The sequence below is a fragment of the Pangasianodon hypophthalmus genome, chromosome 9, assembly GCF_027358585.1.
Source record: "Pangasianodon hypophthalmus isolate fPanHyp1 chromosome 9, fPanHyp1.pri, whole genome shotgun sequence".
In the NCBI taxonomy this organism is placed as follows: Eukaryota; Metazoa; Chordata; class Actinopteri; order Siluriformes; family Pangasiidae; genus Pangasianodon; species Pangasianodon hypophthalmus.
In genome coordinates this window covers 18,974,397-19,000,126 of record NC_069718.1, presented here as the reverse complement: position 1 = coordinate 19,000,126, position 25,730 = coordinate 18,974,397, and the positions used below count along the sequence as shown (strand labels likewise).

The window sequence follows — 25,730 nt, the reverse complement described above, 5'->3', positions numbered from 1 at the left end:
AAACCGTCTGAATCCTGCAGTCTGTGGGCGGCGCGCGCACATGCCGCGCGTACCGGGTAACGAGTCATTTTACTGAATCGATTCTTCTGAACAAATCCGTTTAAGTGAGTCGAACTCTGTTTTGAATCGACTGAATCAGCACCCAGGGTGCAGACCTTATAGCCCACTCTTATGGTAAGCAACGTTCACGATTTCACCATATGTCTATGTTAAGATAATAGTATGTCACATATGGGACATGCTAAATGTGCAGCTTACAGTCTAGTTATTATTATCCACAGGCCTATTTACTGTATAACCACAATGCAACAACACAGTGAAAAAAATGACTAATCAGGTGATGAATAAATGCGATAGGAATCAAGTGATTTTGTTGAAAATGTATTGTTGAAGGAGGGATATATGGGAAAACAGTATATACAGTCTCTCTGTATACAGAGAGGCAATACAGAAAGAGGTTTGACTTGGGAATCGAGTCATCTTCGACCTACCTATTTTGAAAGAGTCGATCAGAAAGAGCCGACTCACGTCCGAATCAGCCATCGCTCGTATGGGCTCGGACCCGCAGACTGCGCGGAATGGCGTTTGTGTGGAAACCGTGACAGGGACATCAAACTCTTGCATCAAACAAATGTGATTTTATTCAGTTGGTCGGACGTGGAGATTCGTGCTGGCTCGTTAACCCCTACGGTTTCCCAACACTACTCTGTGCGAGAAGAATATGGACACATCGGACAGCAAATGTGTACTTTCGCTGCTTGTGTTAGTCATCTGTCAACTAGGTGTGTATCTGAAGTTTCTATCTTTCTTTACTTTGGTTATGGATAAACAGCAAACACCCCCCCTGCATTAAATGACCACCTAAAGTGTTTTTACCACTTAATGCTCCAGCTGGACACGAATGAACACTGTAGATGATAACTGTAAGGCTGTAAGAGTTAACTCAACACTTTAACACGTTAAGAGTTAATTAATCATTGTTTTTTTCTTTATGCTTTTATCCTGTGTGCAGTTGCAAACTTCCTGATGCAGCTTATAGGCTATATTATTGATAGAAGTCAAACTGACTCAGTCACAGGGAAAGTGAAGTTCATGTCTGGTAGTTTTGGGATTTTTTTTTTTTTAACTATATAATGAATATATTATTCTGTGTTACCCTAATCTCCCCTGGATCACATCCTTTCATTTTTCCTTCAAATATAAATGTAATAAATGAATGGGTTTTATGTAATTCCTACTACTTTGTTAATTGTGTTATTATTTTATGATCCGAAGACAGAATTGGAAGCACTAAAATACTTCTTAGATGAGCTATCCGGCAATTTTTTTTAAGTGATACTGCTGCAATATGATATATGGCAGAAAAAAATGCTTCAGCGGATTGAGGTCAAGTTCAAGTTCCTGAATGTCACACAGAGACCTGAATTAAATGCTTTGGTCATATATAAATATGATATTCGTTACATGATTGCAAATGGATTTATGTCATGTCTTAGAGCATGAAAGTAAGATATAGATGTAGAGGTTGCAGATTTTTGCATCTCAGAGGGCAAGAAAGACAGTTCTAAATGATGGAAGAGGAGAAGAATTTATTGATCTTAGTGTTAAAGCAGCATTAAAAAATACAAATAAGCCACTATTACCTCATCCAAGCTGTTTTACCAAAAATGGAAAAAGGGGGTTGTACTAAAGTTGTACCCACGGACCCTTAAATCCAGTTAAAACCCATTTGCTTAAGAGATGCTAAAGTCTTTTTGTAAACCAGCTTGTGAACCTGAGTAACTTTTCTGTTGTGAATTGAATAACAATCAAGGTTTCAGCAGTCAGTGCTCTTTGGAAATTTACTCTGGGACAGTAAGGATGGTCTGGGCTCCAAAAAAGCTCAGCTGTAGCCCTCTACCCTCAGCTCCTTCTTTTTCACCCCTTTCAATTGGTGCTCTCAATGACGCTTTCATGAAATCTGTGGCACAAAGAAAGGCTCAACCTTCTGGAACTCATAAGACTTAGTGGAAGAAGAGCGCATGGCCTTATGAATGAAATGTAGACTTTCACACCATCTGTTTTCCCAAGTGCAGCACTATAGATAAGTTTTTTTTTTTCCTTGTATTATTGGGCAGTGTTCTGTTTTTCCACTGCAAAAGCCTCTGTGTTGTTTTTAAACGCTGAGCTTGTGACAGATGGCGACTGTAGACTGCAGAGTTGTCAGTCAAAAAGGCATTTAGGTTCCATGAGTCCCCTCCCACATGCCTTGTGTGTACGCACCTATGCAGGGCATGTGGCAGTGTGTGTGGAACCACATGCTCCAATTAGTTGCGTGCTCACTCAACTGTTTGCATGCTTTCAGTAAGACACCACATTTTTCTGTCTCATTTATTGTTAATATCAAGGTGATATGCTATTTAAAAAAAATCTATATTACATTTCTATCACATACCTACTTTTACAGATGGAAATTTAATAGTGTAAAAGTTCCTCTCCACATTTCCCCTCCAGCAAGTCTCTTTCTCTGCCTCTGTCTTTCTTCCTTTCTTGAGCTGGTTAGGCATGCAGACCCACCCAACCTTTGCTGGTGAAAAAGGGGAGCAGATTTCTTCTCAGCGGCAAAGGGGGCATTTTGATGACCAGATTAGTTGGTATTAGCCCCAAGCGTATTCACTCAGGCATGCACAGGGGAGCACAGTGGGTCTCTGAGCCTTGTCTCTCTTCCACGGGACAGTGAGCGGGCCATAGCTGAATGGAACATGCAGGCCAAATCCCCATGCTGGACAGCCCAAGGCTCTGGGCCTAGGTCCCCCAGTGAATTATGCTGTCAGCTGCTTGATTTGTTATGTGCCTGGCTGGCAAGAGGCGACCGGTGCTTGCGGGCACACAGTCACACAGAGAGTCAGGCAGGGAGGGGGAGTTCATTGTATATGGCATATGAGTGTGACACTCAGACGGGCCCCTGGTTTGTCCCAGTAGTGATGGAGAAGGAGGGAGGGGGGGTTTAAGTACCTTTGTGTGTGTCTGTGTTTGTGTTCTGTGTGGGTGTATGATTTGTACCCATCATGAGAGTGTCAGCTGCCCTGGGACCTTGCTGGCTGCCCTGTCTCTGTCTCAGCCAGCAGGACTAGGAGCACCTCTTTTTTTTGGCCTTCTAGAGAAAGGCTCTCAAATACTTCTACACTCCGCTCTTTCTCCGCCTTACTCTTCACTAGTATTTCTTTCTCTTTCTCTCCCTTTTGTAGTTCTCCTTTTTGATCAGCAAGTTATTTCTTGTCTTCCAGCCTTAATTCCTTTTAATTTTACTGTCTCTTACCTTATTTTCTTTTCTTGATACCAAAACACATTTTTCTTTAGCTCTTTATTGTCATGGTACATTTCAGTCCTTTGACCTTATGTGATTTTCTAATTTATCATTTCCCGTGCCCTATTTAGCTACATACAGTGCTCATCTATCTTCTCCTTCCCTGAGGCTCTGTACTGTCATATGTCCCTTTTTTGTTTCAATCTCTTTCACTCGTGTACTCAGTATGTTCATCATCATGTGTGTGGTGTTACAGGCTCTGCTGGTGCCCTGGTGCTTCTTTGCCAGGAGGGTCAGTGGCCCTGACTAGCCACTTAATTAATGTCGGTAGAGCAGAGCTGTCTCAAAGGCTGACTCACATCAGCAATTTGAGAGAACAACAGGAGTCCTGTTGAATGGCTGGTAAAGAAGCGTCGAGCTCTCCTTCTTCTCTTTAGAGGTCTGGAGGTGTGTGGTCTGGAAGTGTCTCAGATATTGATGGTCCCTGATCGAGACAAGAATACCAATGAAAGAAGTGGAAGTTAACAAAAAGCCTGTATGTTAACAGCAAGAATGTGGAAGATTCTCAGTCTGTAGGGACATACATCAGGAACGTATAGTTTGGTGAATTGTAAAGATATAAGAATCAAATTACATGGTCCATTTTAGTGTCGCTGTCTGTATAGTAAAAATAATTCTTCCTTAGCACATGTTTCTTTATAGCATGGGTTGACTGTTTCTACTGTTAAGAGCCAAGAGATTAAGAGAATTAAGTTACTGAATGCAGGTGCTGAATGTTGTAGAATGAAGCTCACGTAACTTTGTCTACTGTATTGTTGCTTCTTTCTTTAACACCTCCCAACTGGGTGCATATTTTAGATCAAACATTTCTAATGATTCTTGTCATCTCTTTGAGCTAATGGCTACTTACCACAACAGCAACACGTACAACAGTAGTGTTTATTCTACTAAAAACATCCTGTTTTGCTTGTTCTTAGTGCTTTTGACATGCCATTGGACATGTGATCATACAGTATGTAGGCTGGAAGCCTGACAGACTTGACCATCTTCTACGGTAAAAACTGGGGCTGGAGTGCACAGCAAACAGAAGATCACAGTAAACAGTAAATGTCACACACAATATTCACTGTATAGTGTCAGCTACAATTTTATAGCAATGGTTTGCTTCCTACCTGTAAGGTCGATCATATCAGGTGACATGGATCCACATCTGCTCCACACAGACTCTCCACTGGTGTCCCGCAAGGCTCAGTACTTGGTCTTCTTCTGTTCTCCCTCTGTAATAGACCGCTTGGTGAGGTCATATCCTCACATGTATTTTCATACCTGTACTATGCAGACGACACTCAAATTATCCTCTCCTTCCCTCTCTCAGACACTTACTGTATGTTTCCACTCAGATCTCAGCATGTCTGGCAGACATCTCATCAGGCTTTTCACTAGATTTTGGAGCGTGGCTGTGGGGATTTGTGCTCATTCAACCCCAAGAGCATTAGTGAGGTCACGCACTGATGTCGGGCAAGGAGGCCTGGGGCACAGTCAGTGTTTCAATTCATCCCAAAGGTGTTCAGTGGGGTTGAGATCAGGGCATGGTCCACTAGAAATCTTCCACTCCAACCTTGTAAAACCACGTCTTTATCGACTATGGTTTGTGCGCAGGCGCATTTCCATGCGGAAGCAGGTTTGGGCTGCTTAGTTCCAGTGAAAGGAAATCTCAATGCTACTTGCTAGATAATGGTGTGCTTCCAACTTTGTGGCAATGTTTTGGAGAAGATCCTCATGTGGGTGTGATGGTTAGGTGCCCACATACTTTTGGCCATATAGTGTACGTGATCATAAGTGATTAGAGTGCTTAGCCATTAGAGGTTTGGTAACCTCTGAAAAAGGAGAGGGCTTTACTTTTGTTTGTGTGCAAGCGTAATTTGCTGGCATGATGCTGGCATAATGCTAATTTGGCTGGGTGTAAGCCATTATTTTCCAGTTCTTGCCCAGTTGCTGTTTTCACAGTCAAAAATGAATGCTTCTGCACTGGCGTGGGTGGAGTTTGGCAACAGGGGGCGTGACATTCAAAATCTATCAGTGGGAAGTCTTTTCCCATTTCTTATAACCTGTATGGAGGATTTGTTTATTTGTCTTTTGCGTAAATCCATGAAGGATTGTCAAGATACTGCCCTTCTATCTGCAGTTATAGTGTTTCAGTGTTATGAAAGTCTTTTGAAAGTGTTTGTGCAGTATTGATACTGTCTATATACTGCCTACATTCTATCTATATTCAACCCTTTTGTGAGCCCTACGGTCAATTCTCGCAATAAAATATTGACATATGATCTAACTGTATGTCATTATGAAAATATCACTGCGCTGTGCTGTGTATTAATTTAGACCCCAATTCTTTTCACAGTTGTGCCGCTCTGCACCAGGTTATTGTCTGTACCAATGGTCACAAAAATACTGAGAATATATATGATGCTAGTATTATGCTTATATTTTGCATCACAATCATGAAAATAGAACCCATATCTCAAAGAAAGGGAGTTCAATATGCCATATTACAACAGTGCATTTTTAGTAAAAAGTCAGGCTTCGATGAGTAGCCAGGTTGGGCCAATAAGCTTCCCTCAGTCTGGTAATAGTGTGACAGTGTGAATCACTGAATTGATCCTTTTTAGGGTTGGTCAAGGCAAAGCCAGCCCAGAGAGCATAGCACTCCTCCAGTTAGCCACTCTTTCTTCATGTGAGAATCTGTGCCCTTTTCAATTAGGATACCACTCCAAATAGCTACTCGCCTGGGTACTCAAGGCCATCAAAGAAATAATGGGAGATTTTCAGAGTCTTTTAATGAGCCTGCTTCTCGGTTCACTCTGTCTACACTGTATAGTCCAGGGAAAACCACTGTGGCTTAAAGCAGGTGAAAAGCAATTAGCAAGCAAGCTCTCATCTCAGATCTCCCACTGTTATTTCTTTCTTACCCCTTTTATGGTTTTGAATATTTTACAGCTGAGCTTAAAATGTTGAATGAATGACATGAGTTAAAAAATTGTGGAGAGGTAGGCTGTTTCACTGAGAACCCCAAAGCACTTCTCACATTCCCCAGAAGGCCATACACTTCTTTCTGGCAGCCAGTTTGTTGGGATTTAGCAGATGATAAGTAATTGCTTGATCACACATTCAAAACATGTTGTGTCGGGCTATTTGAGACTAATTAGAGATGATTATCGGCGCTGTTAGTTGTAGAAGAGTCTCAAAAATTTTAAGGCCCAATTTGGCTTTGGATATCATTATTTTTAGATACACTAGCACTTATCCAAATTTATGTCTAATATCCAGCATAAATAAGTTAAATATTTAGAGCTACAGTTGGGGTCATAAGTTTACATACGCCTTGCAGAATCTGCAAAATGTTAATAATTAAAAAAAATGATGGATCATAAAAATTGCATTTTGTTTTTTATTTTGTACTGCCCTGAATAAGCTATTTCACATAGATGTACACACATAGTACACAAGACACAATAATAAGTGAATTTACAAAAATGAACCAGTTCAAAAGTTTACATACGATTGATTCTTAATACTGTGTGTCCCTCAGTTGTCTCAAAATCATGATTAAGAACAATCAGTTAAGAATAGTGGGAAGTTTAACTGCTCAGGTCAAACAAGGGACTCATGAACAATTATCATAAACCATAAAAACAGTCGTTGTCAGTCATCCAGATAACAACACACAGTATTAAGAATCAAGCGTGTGTAAACTTTTGAACTGGTTCTTTTGTGTAATTTCAGTTATTATTGTGTCTTGTGGACTATATGTAGACATCTGCTATGTGAAATAGCTTATACAGGGCAGTACTAAATAAAAAACAAAATGCAATTTTTATGATCCCTCTTATTTTTTAAAAATGATTAACATTTTGCAGATTCTGCAAGGCATATGTAAACTTATGACCCCAACTGTACATATATGCTACATATAATCACTCTAACATTTTTAAATTTTAGCCCAGCTGTTACCAAGCAAATTAAATGGCTTAAAATCCTAATATATATTTGTTGCCATTCCTAGTGAAATGGATTGAACTGTTCTGTGGTGGTGGGTGGTAAGACAAGCCCTCATATTGGCAGGCTCATATCTTTAAATAATCTGATTACATTGTTGTTGAGAGCATTTAACAACATTCATTGGCCAATACAAGAAAACAATCACAAAACCCAAAGAGAAACAGGTGACCTTCCATTTTCTGCCTTTATATCAAATCATTGGGAAGAAATGCAGCCAATAAAGGCAAAAGATTAAGCTCCTCAGATGTGATTAAATCTTCCCTCTATTTCTGTATAGAGTGCAGGTGGACACAAACTTCAAATTTAAATCCTTAAAGGTCACAGATGTAGAACATTGTGTATGTAGCACAGCTATGGTAGATAAGATAGCCTTGCACTATGTCCTTCTGGTTATAACTGAAAATGTAATATGCTGCACTCTTTTACTAATATGCTGAAATCACATTAAACATGTAATTAGTTTTGTTTCTTTGGATGTAATTGTACTTGCACTTCATGCTTTACTCACTATATAATGTAGCGTAATATAGCATAACAGTGTAACAGTCAGTACACTATTCCTTTACGTCAATGAAGCCCCTTTTGTACTACTGCCCACATAATACATAGTGATAAAAGGGAGAGAGAGAGAGAGACAGAAACCCTGCCCTCTCTGCCAAAGGGAATACAGATGTGATGTGCTGTGGTTAAGGACTTTCACCAATTAGGAACATCTGAGTCTTGAAATTTAAGCTCCAGGAATAAGTATAATTCCTATAACTAGCATAATTCCAGGAAGCAGTTAAGAGCAGCATAGTTTATCATGCTTGTGACAGGCAAAATGCATACCACTGGCAATTAAGCTGTTTTTTGCTGCACTGTAGGCATGCCCAGTGTCGGAGAAGGCGTCTTAGTTATACGTAAGGATGTATGCACAGATTAATTCTGGATAGCTTTTTTACTCATAACATATGTGTAAGAATGACTGTTGATTCTAGTATGTAGGCTTCAGGTCTGGAAGAGAACCATAATTAGGAAATTCTTTTAGCTGTCCTTGACATTATTTATTGTGTTTCTTAATTGATGTTTCTAGTATACACATTCCCAGACCTATTGTGTTAAAACCGGTAATCTTCAATGGGAGCACCATCTTTTAATCTAACTGGTAAGCTGACTGGCAGCAAGATTGGAATTTGTCATAGCAGGATCTCTAAATGGCTCTGTTCATACTGACAGCTTAAAGGTCTTCTTTCATTGTTGTCCATTTTTTGTCCCTTTTCCAGTCAACACAGGTAATTAATCTGAATCCCAGTCTAGCTTTGTATGTGTCTATTTCCCATTGCATGTAGAAGAGTTGTGGGGTGGTGACAGAATTTTCCATTTAATTGTTAATGACAGTGTTAACTGTAAATAGTAACAACAGTAGCAACATTAAGTTTTAAGATGTGACTTATCTTTTAATATTTTTATTAAATGTCATGCGGACATGGCCAACCAAGCTAATACTACCCACTACTGTACTCATTACCACTAACGATCCATACTGTCGAATAGAAAAGCAATTCTAGCTACACAGTGCTTTTTCAAGTTGATGGTGGCCTGAGTGATGATTCCATTATGATTGCTGTTTGACCAGTCAATGGTGAGCAGTAGACCCAGTCTGGAATGCCTAGTACTTAATCAAATTCAGACAGGTGTTTATTCACCAGTTGAAATTGTGGTAACTTACTGATTTATTACTCTATTGTGCCATACTGCACAGTCTGACGGAAAAGTACTTTGAGACATGGATAGCATCTAGTTGTGCTACCAAGAGCTGTCAATCGAAGTGACACAATGTGAATCTAATGATTAGTAAAAGAAGACACTTATACATTGTGCTGTGTGCTGTTCTGGGCTGTGTTTTATATATTTTTAAAGCCTTTTCAGCCTTAACTGAATGTGAACAGTGGATGTGAATGTGGGCCGGCACTCAGGTTACTTTTTGCCACCCTGAAAAGAAAACAGGGCACTGTAAATGCATGAAAGCACTGAGTAAGGAGTTGGACTTCTCTTCTAGTGCTAGAGTTACATTGGATTAGAAGGAACAGTGTCTATTTGTTTTTGTTCCAGCCTCAGTCTTCATAATTCCCTGCATTTGGCACTAGAGGCTCGCTTACAGGGACAGTACAGCAGGCATGTGTGACTGAGAGGGGTATTCACTAAATAAACCTACGCAGTGAAACTGTCTCTTCAATCACTTTAAAGCTCTGTTCCTCTATAAACAAAGTGTTCACATGGGCTTTGTGTTTAAAACACTCCCAGGCCCATTGTAAATGTTTACAGATATTTTACAGACTAGGTAGTTTTTTTACAGAAGCATATTGCAGGCAATATTTTATAAGTAAACAGGTAAAATGGTAATTTATTCTTATAATTGAATGGAAATTTCCCACTTGTATATACAGTTGAAAAAGGGCGAACACAGGCAGCTTTTCCTTCAGGAAGTTCTAAAGTTTACCTAATGGCTGAGAACAACAAGGATTGTATAGACATTACAAAAGGCAGCATTCAAGGGTGACTGGTAAGAGATGTGCGGCTTAGTGGAGAGAAAGGAAACTGGGTAAAGTGATATAAACTTGCAGGGAGTCTGTCTGAATGGAGCTGGACTGGTGCTGTGTCCATGACAATGAGTGAGGGAAGGAGGGAAGTCGCAATGGCCAGAGGGCATGTAGAGATCCGCTTGTTTTCCAGGATGAATGTAGCTTCACTGCTCGCATGCTGATTGGCAGCCTGGGCTGTTAGTGATAGGAGATAAAAATGGCTTGCTGTACTTTGTGCCTTTGTTTTTGAGCAACAAATTCAACCAGGGATCAAAAGAAGAAAGAGGAAAAAAAGATTATAAAATCCTAGAGATTTTCATTTCTTGTTTTAAACTCCCATTGGCTGACTTATAGTCCTCGCTCTCATAACTACATACTCTTTCCTATTAGTTTTACTGTTGTTACTAATCGTTTATAAATGCTATTGAATAATACTGTATGTTTTAAGATGAACGACTGAATAATAGACTGTGAGTTTAAGGGGTTATATATTAAACTAAAGTGATTTACTGAATATTAGTCATATAAATATATTACCTCTCTCTGCTTATTAATAAGTCATTCATCTTAAAGTATATTATTCAGATCAGGTCAAAGCTGAGACTTAAGGGGGTCAATGCGAAGTCCAAATGAAAGTCAAGATCAAGACCAAAAAACATCAAATCCTTTTCAAAGCCAAAGCTTTACTTCAACTACTTGGCTTCATTTGTGCATTGTGACAATGATTCGGTGATGTTTTCTAGAAGAATTAATTTTTTTTCAAAGAAAAGATAACAAAAATTCTTAACAAAACACGTAGATAACACATTCTTTTTACAAACTCCCGGATGTGACCAAAACCAGTGCCTGAGACCGAGCCCATTCCAGCTACAGATGCCGAGATACAGTAAAACTGAGACATGTCCAAGTCAATACAGAAAACATCTCAAGACAGGATGCAGATAATACATTCCTAGTCCAAACACACACCTGCAGATTTCACATGTATCGCTGGGCTGTGATTATAGTTTTGTATAGACTTAGCTAACACAAACACGATGGAATAAGCTATATATAGTAAATTGGGTTGTGAAAGTATTCAGACCCCTTCAGTTTTTGCATACTTTATTGTGTTTTAGATTTAATTTTAAATGATTGATTGATTAAATTGGCTTTTTAAATCTTTTTAATCTTAACCCATAACGACAAAAAAAAAAAAAATCCCTTTGAGTTCTTTGAAAAGAAGCTCATAGCTTTTATAAAAAGTACATTATTTTATCAGGACACACAAAACACACACCTAAATTGCATTTCATTCCCTTGGGCTAATTGCACACATGGTGTTTTGGCAGCTTTTAAAGTGTCAGTTGACAGCTTCCAGGTCTTGGTTATCCGTTCATAGTTAGACAAGAATACACTAAAAATATCAGTTCTATATACAGCGTGAAAACGCTTTCCTGATCCATTCCCATTGCTATGTGAAAGCATTGACATTAGCAATTATCACTTAGACATAATAGACATTTATATGTTGTGGCATAGAAATTATGAACAATACTTGTCCTTGATGGCAAGTAGCTTTGACACATAACACATTGATTATATGAAGCTCACTTTGCAGAACTTGGACCATATATTGTATAATCCATTTTCTCTCTATGGAGTTATTTCATCAAATTATTTTATAGTCCTCAGACCAAGTGTTCTCATTTTGGTTTTAAAAGGAGTACTTTAACAGTCAGAACTCTTACAGGTCACCTACTGTCCCTTGGTCTTTCTCCACTTTGTTCTATAAAGTGTCCGTTCTTTATCTGCCACTTCTGCTGCATCCGTTTAATGTAGGCTGAGCTTTTAAGTGCTGCTTTGTGACACATGTCTGGAGTGGAAACTCAGTCGCTCTGTTCTCTCTCCCTCAAAATTCCTTAAAGAGGTATAGTGGTGTTACTGCGAACAAAGCCTGGTATTGTTTATTTTGTCCCTCTTACATTTCTGTTCCTTTTCTAAGTCCTGTGTCCTGGAAGCCCATTTGTCCTTAATGAAGTGGGTTACACCAAATGTTATGCTGCGATTTAAATTCAGTGTGCATAAAAGGGGAAATAACAGTGACAGCTGCATTGAAACATTTTAATGTTTAACGTTTAACGTTATTAGTATCACATTATCTCAGTAGAAGTTGAAGATAATTACAGTAACATGTTTTCACACAGCAGTGCTCCATGTCTAAGTCTAATACCTGTAGCTTTTCCACCTCACTGGGCACAAATAGTCATTCTTTCCAAATCCTCTCTCTTCCTGAGGTATAGAGATATTTATATGAACAAATCTGTGCTCTTTTCTTACCCTTTTGATTTCACTCTCTAACTTTCATGTTCCTAATGCCTCTAATGCCACTGGACATCTGCATCCAGTTTAAAATACAAAGCGAAGATGATGTTGCTTCTAAGTGTAGTACCCATGCTTATGATGCATGTTCAATACAATATTCAGAGACTCAGAACGAAAGAAAAAGAATTCTCAACTTTCTGGACTACACTAGATGAGAGTTTGCCCATTTTGCATTAATTGGTGACTGTCATCAAACTTTGTTTTTGAGAAAAAAGACCCTAAAGTTTCCAATAAACTTTTAGACAGCTTTCAAATAACATTTATTCAGACACAAAATAAGTATAGCCTTTTTTCAGTGTAAATAAAGACGCATACACACAGGTGGACTCTTGCATTTTTGCATGCAAATCTAATGCAAGTTTCCAGGCAAAACATTGTTGATCACTGAGCAATGATGACAGATGAAAACTTTCTAGACAATTCTACTGTAACTTTTATCAGATACAAATGTTAGTTCAAGTTGTTGCAACAAAAAATGTACTTAGAGCGAGAAGACTAAGGGCAGTTGTTGGGGCAGTTAATAAAAGTTTATGGAAAGCACATTTTTGTGGCAACATTTTTGTGCTTTCATAAATGCTCCATAAATTCATATATCTATATATTTATATACATATATATATATATATATATATATATATATATATATAAATTTACATAAATATAAATGTAATTTTTTACATACAGGGATGAATTTGTGGTTATTCCTGGACGTCACATGGATAGCACAAAACCTTAGGAATAACATAAGTAGCCAGAACTACTTTTTACTGTATTGCACCTGTGTTGAAAGCTTGGTAAAACTCTGTAAGAGGTTGGGTAGATATTCTCATGTCTAAGATCTGTACTGTTTGAGTGTAATGCTTATAGTTTTCAATCTGCATTGTAGTCACAGAATTTGCCCTAAGACTTCTATATGAAGTTTTGTCTTTACTGTTTTTTTGTCCCGAAATTGTGCCAGGATAATTGGTCTTGGGGATTACGCTTTCAATTTAGTTCAATTCAATTCAATTCACTTCAAGTCAGTTTTATATCACTTGGACATTGTCACAAAGCATCTTAGCTCCCCAAAGAGAAAGTAAAACTCCCTGAGACGACATAAGGAAGAAACTTCGAGAGGAACCAGACTCAACATGGAACCCACCCTCTTCTGGATGACCCCAAATATGAGTAATTACTGATCCTAAACTGTATGCTGTAAAGTCAAACAGTACTACTAAGTGTGTTCAAATGATCTTAAGTATCTACTTACACTGCAAATGTTAGATTAAAAAAAGATTAGGTTAAAAAAACACTGGAGTATACATTTTATGTGCATTTTGTGCATTTCACTAGCTTCATCAGCTAAATGCAACATTCTCTTAAATAACAAACACATCATGGTTGAAAGGTTTATGTCTATATTTTTGAACATCTTTCCAAAACCTGGATGCCATTTTCAGCCTCTATTTCACTCTCTCTGTATGAGGGTGAGGGTATGGGCTCTTTCAGTTTGTGTGTATGTGTGTGGTTGTGTGTGTGTGGTTGTGTGTGGGTGTGTGTGTGTGGGTGGGTGTGGGTGTCTGTTTGCCAGAATCTCTCAGGGCCTCCACAATCCTCTTATTTTTATGCTCACTACAGATATTACTGATGCTAATATCAGACATGTAAGACTTGAGCCTACAGCCTATACACCTATACAACAGCAGATGCATGACAGGCTACAGAACAAAATACATTATGTATTTTATGATAGATAAAACCAGTTCACATGAAAGTATTAAAACCCTCACTTGCCTTATTCCACAATTGGCAGAAAACACAAAGCCCTGTTGTCCTGCAGTGAGGATGCAGCAGGTTGTTGCACGCTTCTGTTCACGCTCTGTTACCATGAACAGGAAATTAAGCCATCAGCGGTGCTGCTTGGCGCAGAGCAAGTGTGTTGATTGAGTGAAAGAGTATATGGGTCCTGTCAGACAAAAGCAATCACACAGGAAGTTGGATGCTATGCTTAGCCCATTACAGCCCTGATACTGATCTTATTTTGATCATGTTCATGCTGAGTAATTGGAGAAGGCCAGAACACACACCGGGTCAGTGGTGCTGGACAAAAGCAAATTTGTCAAATATTAATTCAGTTTTCTCAATTTAATAATTTAATTCAAGTAATTCAGTACCTTGCTCTTTCAGAAAATACCAGGTTATATTAATTACGTAGGTATAGTATGTATTGTAGCTAACGATGGAGAGATATTTGCAGTGAATTTTTATTTGAGAATTCTTGAAAGCCAAGAGCTCATGTTCTCTCAGTTGATTCTTAAATAGTTTTTTCTAAGGTGGAATGATGGATGGGAAATGTTTCACGACACAGTGATTCCCTCAACAACATCCTCCAGGTCATGACTGGTCAAATTATCATTAAAATTGTTTCATTTCAATGCTGGTGTCATCATACAGAGGAGTCCTGGCATCACACAGCTGCTTTGCTCTGTTGCTCTTTGTTCTCTAGTCTCTGTTCCTTAAGTGTAGAAATTTGCAAAAAAGTAGAGATTTGTCTTTTGAAATGCAGTGAGTAAAAAGTTGTATGTCCAAGAGGAACTCAAATAAAGTACTGAAAATTGTACTATTGTACTTTGTTACTTCTCTTTAATTAACCTATTAACTCATTGCACAAACCAGTGTCATTACATAATGGTAAGCAAATACTGATCAAGAGTATCATTCATTCATCTTCAGTAACCACTTTATCCTGGTCAGGGTCACAGTGGATACAGAGCCTATTCTGGGACCACTGGATGCAAGGCTGGAATACACCCTCAATGGGATATCACAGAGACCATCACAGGGCACCATACACACAACATTCCCCACCAGTCCACCTGTTGGCATGTTTTTGGGGCTGGGAGAAAACCCAGGGAACCCAGAGGAAACCCATGCTAACACGTGGAGAACATCTGAAACTCTACACAGACAGTATCTTGAGCGCAGGATCGAACCAGTGACCCTGGAGCTGCAACACTGCACCACTGTGCTGTCTGATACGGAATAGACACAGGAAAAAGACACAGTTTAATGACAAAGTGCATAGATGGGTTGTATTTTTACATTGTGTTCAGTGGAGGCTACATTTTTGTCAGACACAAATAACAGTAGAACCAAAGCCATAATCCTGTGTTTATACTGGATAGGTAGACAGGTACACCTGCTTCACATTCACAATGTAAACTATCTTCAGATGTAAGCTGGTGCTAGGACAGAAGTGGTGTTTCAAGTCAAGGGCATTGTTGCTCACACTGTTTTTGTTCCCTTGAGGGAGAGTTCTCTCATGGGATTGTTCTTTTATGTGGAAAAAGAGGACGTTAGCATAGTGTGGTGTGGGAGCAAAAGAGGAGACAAGAGCTTTAAAAGATGTGTTGTTTGAAATGTTTAATTTGTCAGACACAATGATGCGACAGTGGAAAATAATGGAAGAAAGACTGATGCCACAAAAAGGCATTGAAAACTTGGGTGTATGCTGACTTTATCCAAATTGCTAATTAAATAATTTCCTAATTGTCAAGCTAAACAGGTAATTTAGAAATATTGATGTTTTGTACCATACAAATGTAACTCTCACATTCAGTTCACTATTTAATAGTGGGTTCTTCTAGTAGTGGACCCAGGAAATCTCTTTTAAAGCAACACAGAATGTATTTTTAGTCTAAACCATATAAACAATTTGGAAATATACACACAAAACACCTTTACATGCCTCCTGATGGCAGGTGTGTGTACACAGGTGAGAGTGCAAATAAGAGACAGCGGGAACGTGACAGGAACTAGAACCACCTTTTTGTTCCATATTTACACAAGATTTAACAAAAACAGTCATATTTGGACACCTTTATTATTTTTTTACATAACTAAATGAGAATATATGTTATATAAATGATAATCTTATACAATATAAATGTTTGTTCTGCTTTTGGTAAAATATTAATATTATTACCTGAACAGACCATAAGGTACATTTATTTTAACTGAGCTGGGCTGATAAAATAACACACATTGAAAGTTGACAGCTTTGGGTCAGAGACCTGGCCTACATAGAGGCTGCACATGCTAATCATTTCGTAATTAGAGCATCCCAGTGAACGCTATAAATTCCTCACTCCCTGCATCTGTGTCGCTCTGTCCTCAGTTTAAGAATCCACTCCGCGATGTGACATATAGTCATGTGTTCCAGGTTTGTTATAATTTTGTCAAAATGAATCACACATTAACTAAACATATTAGCTTGATATGTAGAAGAAACAGACATCCATATTCTGGAGGAAAACATGGAATACTATGTAAGACAGCTGTCAGTGTAGTACTGGCTCTTCTGTAATGATGCAAGTTTGTTTCAGAATCTGTTGCTTGATAGCTAAAGAGAGAACATTATCAGTTGTAGATGGTGAAGGAAAGATTTTTCCAATGAAGTTTACTCATGTGCCTGCATTCAGTGTGGATTCCCTAAAATACACAGAGAAGAGAAATGTTGGGATATTCCTAAATAATGTTAAATTACTTGAGTGAAATATTTTAATCAATATCTTTCACCAAGACAAACATATGCCATTAGTTAACACTCTTTTTTAAAAAAAATATATTATCATTCTAAAATACACTATGTTTATTTTATTTATTATACATTTATTTTTTTTATATATTCTATATACACTTTATATTTTTGTTTTTGCTTTTTGTCATGAGAATACAGTTGACTTGGCTACATGCCAAACACTTTTGTTGCCTCTGTGCATGATAGCATGTCTGTCATGAGATGATTAATCCTGGATTAGTTTCTTCAGGCATTCACCCATACCTCACCTTTTTATACTGTCACAGATAATGGTCATGTTTGACTAAAATATAAAAATGTTTTCGTGGAACATATCCATTCTTTTAAGTTCTTTTAAAAGGTGTGGCGTTCACTCCTCCCTGCCCTTCCTGTGTCTGACATCTTGTTGGTGATTTTCCACCACATTTCAGGCCTTTCTATTGCTTCTTGTGGATAATTCCAATTGATAATTAGATAAATAGATAATTCTGGCATCAAGTTTCACATTTTTTCATTAAATACACAGGAATTAGTGAAATTATTTTTGGGGAAGTGATATGTTCCAGTGTTTAATTTAATGTACGTTCGTTTGTATTTTTTTCCAGTGGATGTGTCACAAACCTATGGATTCAGATCACAAAAGAAGCTTGCAGAAAATATAGACTGGTCATATGCAGGTAAGTGCTACTGAGTTGTCATCACTAAGAGGGAAGACATCTATCACGGAGCAGCATCAGAAGTTGAAGAAGTTGTCTTGTCAGAGCTTGCACCACATAACCCAACAGAATAGACTCATTCTCTGTTAAATGGAGCAATTAAGTCATGAACATAGTCTTGGGTTATCAGTCCTGGCTTGTCATGTCCACTGGCTGGGTTTGCATGTGAATACCTGAATGCCTTGCTCTAGGACTCCATTTAACTTGTAGCCTTATTTTGACTACTTATTGTAAGGAGGACTACAAAATTTCTTTTTTGTAAAGCTCTTATAAGCTAAAACAACATACAGTGTGACAATATCAATAAAAGGGCCTTTGCTTGATTAATGCATTTGAAAATAGTTGCAGTATTTGTTCTAATGCTTAATGTTACAATATATTAGTATATAAGAGAATTTTCTAATACACCAGCTGGAAGTAAAAATGAAAAAACATTGCCTTGCTCATGGTCTGCAAACACTCAACTGGCTGTACATAGAAGTGCAAAGAATTAGTCGCAACTATCATGGTTAATTTGTTCCGACATAAACTAGCCCCAAGCTTCAGAATTTTGAAAGTTGCAATCTGATTGCCTGGCCATACTTCTGTATATGTGCTCATGTATACGCTAATGTTTTGTGACAGGAAAAGAAACTTTTGAACACTAAGACAAGCTTTTCAGAACAATATACACTGATTGGCCATAACATTAAATCCACCTGCCTAATATTGTGTAGGTCCCCCTTGTGCCACCAAAACAGCTCTGACCCATCAAGGCATGGACTCCACAAGACCTTCGAAGGTGTGCTGTTGTATCTGGCACCAAGATGTTTGCAGCAGATGCTTTAAGTTCTGTAAGTTGTGAGGTGGGGCCTCCATGGATCAGACTTGTTTGTCCAGCACATCCCACAGACGCTCAATTGGATTGAGATCTGGAGAATTTGGAGGCCAAGTCAACACCTTGAACTCTTTGTCATGTTCCTCAAACCATTCCTGAACAATTTTTGCAGTGTGGCAGGGCACATTATCCTGCTGAAAGAGGCCACTACCATTAGGGAATACCATTGCCATGTACTTGATCTGCAACAATGTTTAAGTAGGTGGTACGTGTCAAAGAAACATCCACATGAATTCCAGGACCTAAGGTTTCCCAGCAGAATGTTGCCATGAAAGGGTGTACTTGATCTGCAACAGTATTTAGATCACACTTCTTCTGCTGGCTTGCCATAATGCATCCTGGTGCCATCTGTTTCCCAGGTAAGCGACACACACGCACCAGGCTGTCCACATGATGTAAAAGAAAACGTGATTCATCAGACCAGGCCACCTACTTCCCTTGCTCCATGTTCCAGTTCTGATGCTCACATACCCATTGTAGGTGCTCTTGGTGGTGGACAGGGGTCAGCATGGGCACTCTGACTGGTCTGCAGCTATGCAGCCCCATATGCAGTAAGCTGCGATGCGTTGTGTGTTCTGACACCTTTCTATCATACCCATCATTAACTTTTTCAGTGATTTGTGCTATAGTAGCTCTTCTGTGGGATCGGACCAGACGACCTAGCCTTCGCTCCCCATGAGCATCAGTGAGCTTTGGGTGCCCATAACCCTGCTGCTGGTTCACCAGTTGTCATTCCTTGGACCACTTTTGGTAGGTACTAACCACTGCATACAGGCAACACCCCACAAGACCTGCCATTTTGGAGACGCTCCGACCCAGTCATCTAGCCATCACAATTTGGCCCTTGTCAAAGTCGTTCAGATCCTTACACTTGCCCATTTTTTCCTGCTTCCAACAAATCAACTTCGAGAACTGGCTGTTCACTTGCCTGATATATCCCACCCCTTCACAGGGGCCATTGTAGTGAGATAATCAATGTTATTTACTTCACCTGTCAGTGGTTTTAATGTTATGGCTAATCAATGTATGATCACTGGATTGAAATATACCTACTGCATCAAATCGTTAAAAGCTATTAATTTTCTTTGATGCAATTAGTATAGAGTAAATGCAGCTGGCCATTTGCAGTGACGGGCAAACTAGGCAGTTCTTGGCCATGGTTCGTGATAAAAAGTACCAGACTCAGTAGTCAAAGCTCTCTAGTGTGGAAGCTCAATGGAGATGATTTGCTTTTATCGATTACTGGTATTTCAGCATATGGAGCTGTGAATGAGGACTTTGTGAATAAAAATGATATAAATCACTGCCCCTGTGGAAGAGCCGCCACTGCATTGAACAATGACAAAGATGATAAACATAGATTTGACAGTAAATAACACCTCTGACACAATGTTGCCTTTCACTTCTTTCTCTCTCATTTTTAGCACCGTGGAGAATTCCCTCATTTCTCACACAGCTCTACTTTCAAAAGTAGGCCAGATCTGAAATTCTGCTTCACCAAACATTAATGTGGCTTATTTTTTCAGCAGAGGTGGTACAGCACAGAAAAACCTGTCTTAAATATTTATTTTCCTATGGTTAAATTTTTATTACTGTCATTTTATGTATTTTTGTGGAATTAATATTCTTTTAACCTTATTCATCATTTTTGGTTAGACTCTTTTGGCCTCTCAACTCTTGCATGTCACAACAAATCAGATCTGGGTGACAAATGAAGTTGGCAAAACAAAGAGGGCATTATCATGCCAGGGATACAGACAAGCATCCAGGCAGATGGGATATTGTTCACCAGTGCTGCCCTGAATGTCAGCGTCTCTGCCGCTTAACTCACCCACTTCGCATTCTTATTAATTTCAGGATTACCCATAAACTGTTCTGAATCATTTTTCTTAGGCTAATTACGTTGGAAAAGTATGGCTTTTTGTAATGGTATTGAAAGTATAAGACAATATTATAACTCACCCATATGCAGGTGGAGAAAATAATGTGGTGGAAACAAACCAGCATAATGCTGTATTACTTCTCATAAGGGTACATATTTATGCCAGAGACATGGAGAGGTGGTAGTGAGGAAAAGAGAGAGAACATTTAAGAATTGGCCATTCTTTGTTAGCTCACACTGCTGGGATCTGATCTGTTTTACTCAGACATATTACTATTAATGTTTTTTTTTGGAACAATACAATTTTGTTTAGTATCGAAGGGGAAGTAAATACATTCTAGCCATTTCCCTGCTGGGGAAAGAATACTTTTAAGATATTTTTAGAAAGAAATGTTCCTAAGGCATGTCAGAACTTTGTATCTTAGTTTCAAATAATTTTTTTATCCCTAATTTCTAAAGAGGAACTCAAAGGCAATAAAGGGATTGTTTACCAGGATTCTTTATTCTAATATTATAAAATAAAGCATGAGATGAAAATTGTTGTCATGGAAAACTAATTAAAATAAGTATGAGGATTTTGTGTCTTCATATAAAGTGAAATAAAATTCATTTTCCATAGAAATCAGCACAATGATGTTTTCCAGTTGCTAACATTTTAAGGTCGTGGTTGTGAATTATCAGGAAAAAAGCATGAAAAATTTCTGTCATGAATAAACATGTGTCTGTGTATAAGGAAAAGGGCAGTTAGCATCTCCTCCAAGCATGTTAGTTGCATTGGCAGCAGTTTGAAAAGATGCAGTGGCTGAGCTGAAGTATTTATGGAGGCTATAGTTTATAGCTTATCTCAGGGTGGTAGGCTCTGTTATTGAGAGGACAGCTACAAGCTGATCAAGTCCCAGCAGAGAGTTACAGTACTTTTTCTGCTTCTATCCTCTAACGGCATGTTCATTTCCTCCACTACGCAAACTAAACACATAGAAATCAGCTAATACTGATATACTGCTGCAGATAGTGCAGACTGCCTAGACACAGAACAAGATGTTGTGCTGTTATTTGTAATGAGCTTCCATGAATGTTTGGAACTGCAAATACTGGAGTTAGCAAGCTAGCTAGCTTGTGAACATTGTGAGTTGCAATCATCAAACATTAAATAAAATCTAAGGATGTGGTTTATTTAAAGCCATTGCTTTATCAGGCTTTTTAATGCTGTATGAACCTGATTATTTACCCAAAGACAGCCACTGATTCAAACAATTTACCACGTCATACTGATCATGTTAACTTGGGTCCAGAAGGTGTTTAGGTAACTTTATCCTAGCTCACTAGCCTGGATTTAGCATCAGTTTTGCTACACAAAGTACTTTGGATCATATTGGTACTCTTCTTTGAATAAAGAGTGTTTATCCTTTCTTTTTACATTGCGTATCTAAGAAATGCATATTATACTATGTTAATTCCTTTTAGGAACATTAAACCAAAACAGATGGCCCAAGAAATACCCATCATGCAACAATGCCAAGCAGTCACCGATAAACATTGAGGAGAGCCTGGCGCAGGTCAAAGTTCAGTTTGAGAAGTTGAGGTTCGAAGGCTGGGAGAAGCAGACCTCAGAGTCCACAACAGTAAAAAATGATGGCAAGACAGGTGCAGCTGCTAATATTTCTCAAAAATGACTATGATGATGGTGAAAATGTAAATGTAAAACAACATTTCTAGGACATTATGACCTTGTGGCAAATATGCAGTACCTTTCTCAGTACTGAGAATGACATTCTGTTAAAGCTTTAAAAGTATTTTTATGATTACCTTGGCCTTTGAAGGCATTGTAAGAGCTTTACCTTTTGTGAGCATTTATATGATGGACTCACTGTCTCTTTCCAGTGACAATAGATGTGGGTGGTGAATTCAATGTAAGTGGAGGGGGGTTGAGGTCCACCTTTAGGGTGGGCCGCATTACTTTTCACTGGGGCCGCTGCAATGCCTCCTCTGATGGCTCTGAGCATGGCCTCAATGGAGTCAAATTCCCCTTGGAGGTAAGAGAAAGCCTTCTTTTGATTTTTTCATTCTTTTTATCATCCCCATACTTTGTGTGTCATAGTGCTTTTTTGGAGTGCACTGTTCTTTATAGTGGTTCCTGGAAAATCTTAAAGGAGCAGTCTGTAATTTTTAGAGCCCACTGATATATGAGAGGTAACTTGCAATTGCTATGAAAACACCTTTCCCGCAACCAATTTCACTGCCCTCCTATTCTTCTATGGTGTGTTTGAAATTATATGATTATTATAGGACTAGAAACACTTATAAACTACACTTTCAAACCGTCTGAATTTGGACAAAGAACTGACATCCATAGATCCACAATGATAATTTTTTTTACAAACTGTTTATATGAAGGGACTTGCTATCATGCTGTGTATGTTATGTAATAGTGTATAAGCTTTAGATGATTGAGTTTGTGTGGAATGAAGTGTGATAAGTACATGCATATGTATACAGATGCAGATATATTGTTATGAAGCCCATCGTCATCAATCTATCGATGATGCGCTGATGTCTGCAGGACAGATTACTGCTCTTGCTGTGTTGTTTGAGGTGAGTGCTAATGTTCTTTGTCTGTGAATGTTTGTGGACTACTATGTCCATGTGTCATTAAAGCTACAGAACATATTTTTTTTTACTTTAAATTTTGATCTTCCTGAGCTGCTGTAAATCACACTGACAAGTCTTTAATAGTAGTTCACAGTTACTGTGTCGGGTGAGAACTGGCAGGAAATTTGTACACATATATATTCCAAGCAGTCATATGCCAACTCAGATATGTCAAATGTCATCATGCCCCAACTCTAGGCATGAAAGAAGTGCAACCACATGGCAACAAGGCAGCCAATCAGGGAAGAGAAAGAGTGAGAGTATAAACAAAACGAATGGGATTAGTCTGATATTATAATATGGAGTCAGGTGTGGTGGAGGAGGTGTGGTGGAGGTGGAGGAAATGGAGTCAGGTGTGTCAGGTGTGGTGGAGTTTTTTCTTGATGAACAGTTGAGGAATTAATTTGTCTTCTAGTTTGGTAGGAAGCACAGGCAGGGGTGAAAATGCTGTAGCTACACTTGTGAGTTGCAGCAAGTGACTGGACAGGCCATGAACAAAATTTATTTTATTTTTTATACAAAGGCTGAACTGCAACCTCTGAACTTATGACGGCGCTTACACTGGTACTGTTTTATTTATAAATCAGTATGTGGCTTGTTACCTAAATATTTGTCTTCCGTCATGCCTTCTTGGCTAAGTCGCTCTTGTAAAAGAGATTTTATCTCAATGAGTTTTTTATCCTGGTTAAATAAAGGTTACATAAATGCATACATTTTTTGTGCATACAATTTAACATGGCCACAAGATATTAAATCAAGGCCATTAAATGCCTACGGTTTAAAGGAAAATCAGATCAAGCACTCATCTGCTATCATTACAGCTCACTTTCCGTAAGTATAGTTCATAATTTTATTGACATAAAATTCAGTCCTTGAGATGTCTATGGTTAAGATTCTGTCTTAAATCTTAAAAAAAAATCTTTCCATGGACAGGGATGATACTATTAATTAATTCATAGTGTCATATTTATGTATTTAATATTGCCCTTGAATGACATTCCTTAGTTCTTTTTACAGACCAAAACATGAATTTCTGGGTGGCATATTGTGGTTATATCAAATTGTCAGACAGTGGCGCTGGAATTAATAATGCTCCTTGCTCAAGCTGACATCAAGAAAAATCTACTTAAGTCAAGAGTGAAGTATTACTAAGACAGGACTCTGTGTTTGGCAAACACTGCCCTGTTTGTGAAACTCACATGCAGCTATCTGACTAGCATGCAAGTGTGTGGTCGTGCCTGAGGTCGATGCCAATGTGCGCAATTTCTCTAATAACTGCTCACTACTTGAGGTAATAACTGCTCAATACATGTGCTTAACCCAACTCTGAATATGGCCCCTAGTGCTCTGTGTTTCAGCTAGTGTGTTACCACTGGCTTGTGTGTAATGTTTTTGACACACTGGAGAACAGATTATATACACAAATTACATAAAATACAGCAGTCAGAAATTATGTGATAGTTTTCTTTTCTACATTGTATTTTAGATAGCAAGCTAGATTTCACATCTTCTGGCATCAGAGACACGCAGGGTCCAGTTCCAACAGCACTCTGTGAAATTACAGCAGAGCAACTGAGAGGATTTGCTTTTTCACCTGACACACACTAACTATGCCAGTCACAATGATGTACACAGTAGTTTTTTTTTTAGTTATACTGAGGAAATGCAGCAGATAATTATATCTTCGTAAATACTTGGACTGTCTCCTAAACCACATACTACTGACTTAATAGGTTTTCATTACACTGTTGTTATCATTATCATTCACTGCACACTACTTAGTGTTCATTGTGTGGTTTGGGACTCAAGTCCGAATTCTCTCTAGATGTGTGCACTCCTAGACATTAGATTAATTCTCATTGTGGTAAATGACACAGCTTATCTCACAGAAATGTTCTTCCATAAGTAGCTTGCAATAGAATTTTATAGGACAAAAAAGCTGGCATATAACCTAGTTCTGCCTTTTCCTAAAATTGAAAGGATATTATCTGTTTTGTATCTCTTCGAGGCACACGCAGCAAATATCTCTGTCTATATAATATAGAAAAGAAATATAATATATTATAATAATAAGATATGATCATATATGAGTCAGTCAGTTCATTTGTTTGTCCCATTTATTCAGCATGTCTTTCCTGGCCTGATTACAAAGGCTCACTAGCAGAAATATTTCCAAACAGAAGCATCCTTCCCACCCTCTTTACAGTTTAGCCTGTGTACATGTGTTTACTCTGTGTATTTTGTGCAGTAGCCTGAATCTATGACTTGTACGAACATGTTATCTATGTGGATAAACTGGATGATTTAGATCACACATGAGGTTTTTAAAGATAGGGAGTATGCTTGTGTGTACATGTGTGATTCCCTGGGGTCTGAATGCTGACACGTTTTTAATTTGCCTTTTTTTCTGTGTTGTATACAGTACGTTACTGTTCATTCATATGTTGTCAATAAAGTATTATATAAGTATAAAATATAGACAGATCAGCCATAACATTAAAACCACTGACAGGTAGAAGTGAATAACATTGATTATCTCATTACAATGGCACCTGTCAAGGGGTGGGGTATGTTAGGCAGCAAGTGAACAGTCAGTTCTTAAAGTTGATGTGTTGGAAACAGGAAAAATGGGGAAGAGATGGCACCAGGATGCAATATGGGAAGAAGGCAAGCTGGCAGAGGCAGTGTGATGCTCTGGGCAATGTTCTGCAGGGAAACCCTGGATCCTGACATTCATGTGGTTGTTATTTTGACATGTACCACCTACCTAAACATTGT

The 25,730-nt window shown here is 38.4% G+C and overlaps 1 protein-coding gene across 4 annotated transcripts in view; it reads left to right on the top strand.

Moving 5' to 3' along the window:
• The first annotated feature begins 519 nt into the window (after positions 1 to 519).
• Positions 520 to 25,730, top strand: part of ptprz1a (protein tyrosine phosphatase receptor type Z1a) — a 51,774-nt gene continuing 26,563 nt past the window's right edge. For 2 of the 4 annotated variants that reach the window (XM_026919205.3, XM_026919204.3), the window contains exons 1-5: positions 520 to 782; positions 17,434 to 17,505; positions 21,768 to 21,947; positions 22,185 to 22,336; positions 22,800 to 22,895. In XM_026919205.3, the coding sequence (XP_026775006.3) occupies positions 722 to 782; positions 17,434 to 17,505; positions 21,768 to 21,947; positions 22,185 to 22,336; positions 22,800 to 22,895 (561 nt within the window). In that variant the 5' untranslated portion in view covers positions 520 to 721. The remainder of the gene's footprint in view (positions 783 to 17,433; positions 17,506 to 21,767; positions 21,948 to 22,184; positions 22,337 to 22,799; positions 22,896 to 25,730) is intronic. The other 2 variants (XM_026919206.3, XM_026919207.3) reach the window with 2 other exon arrangements.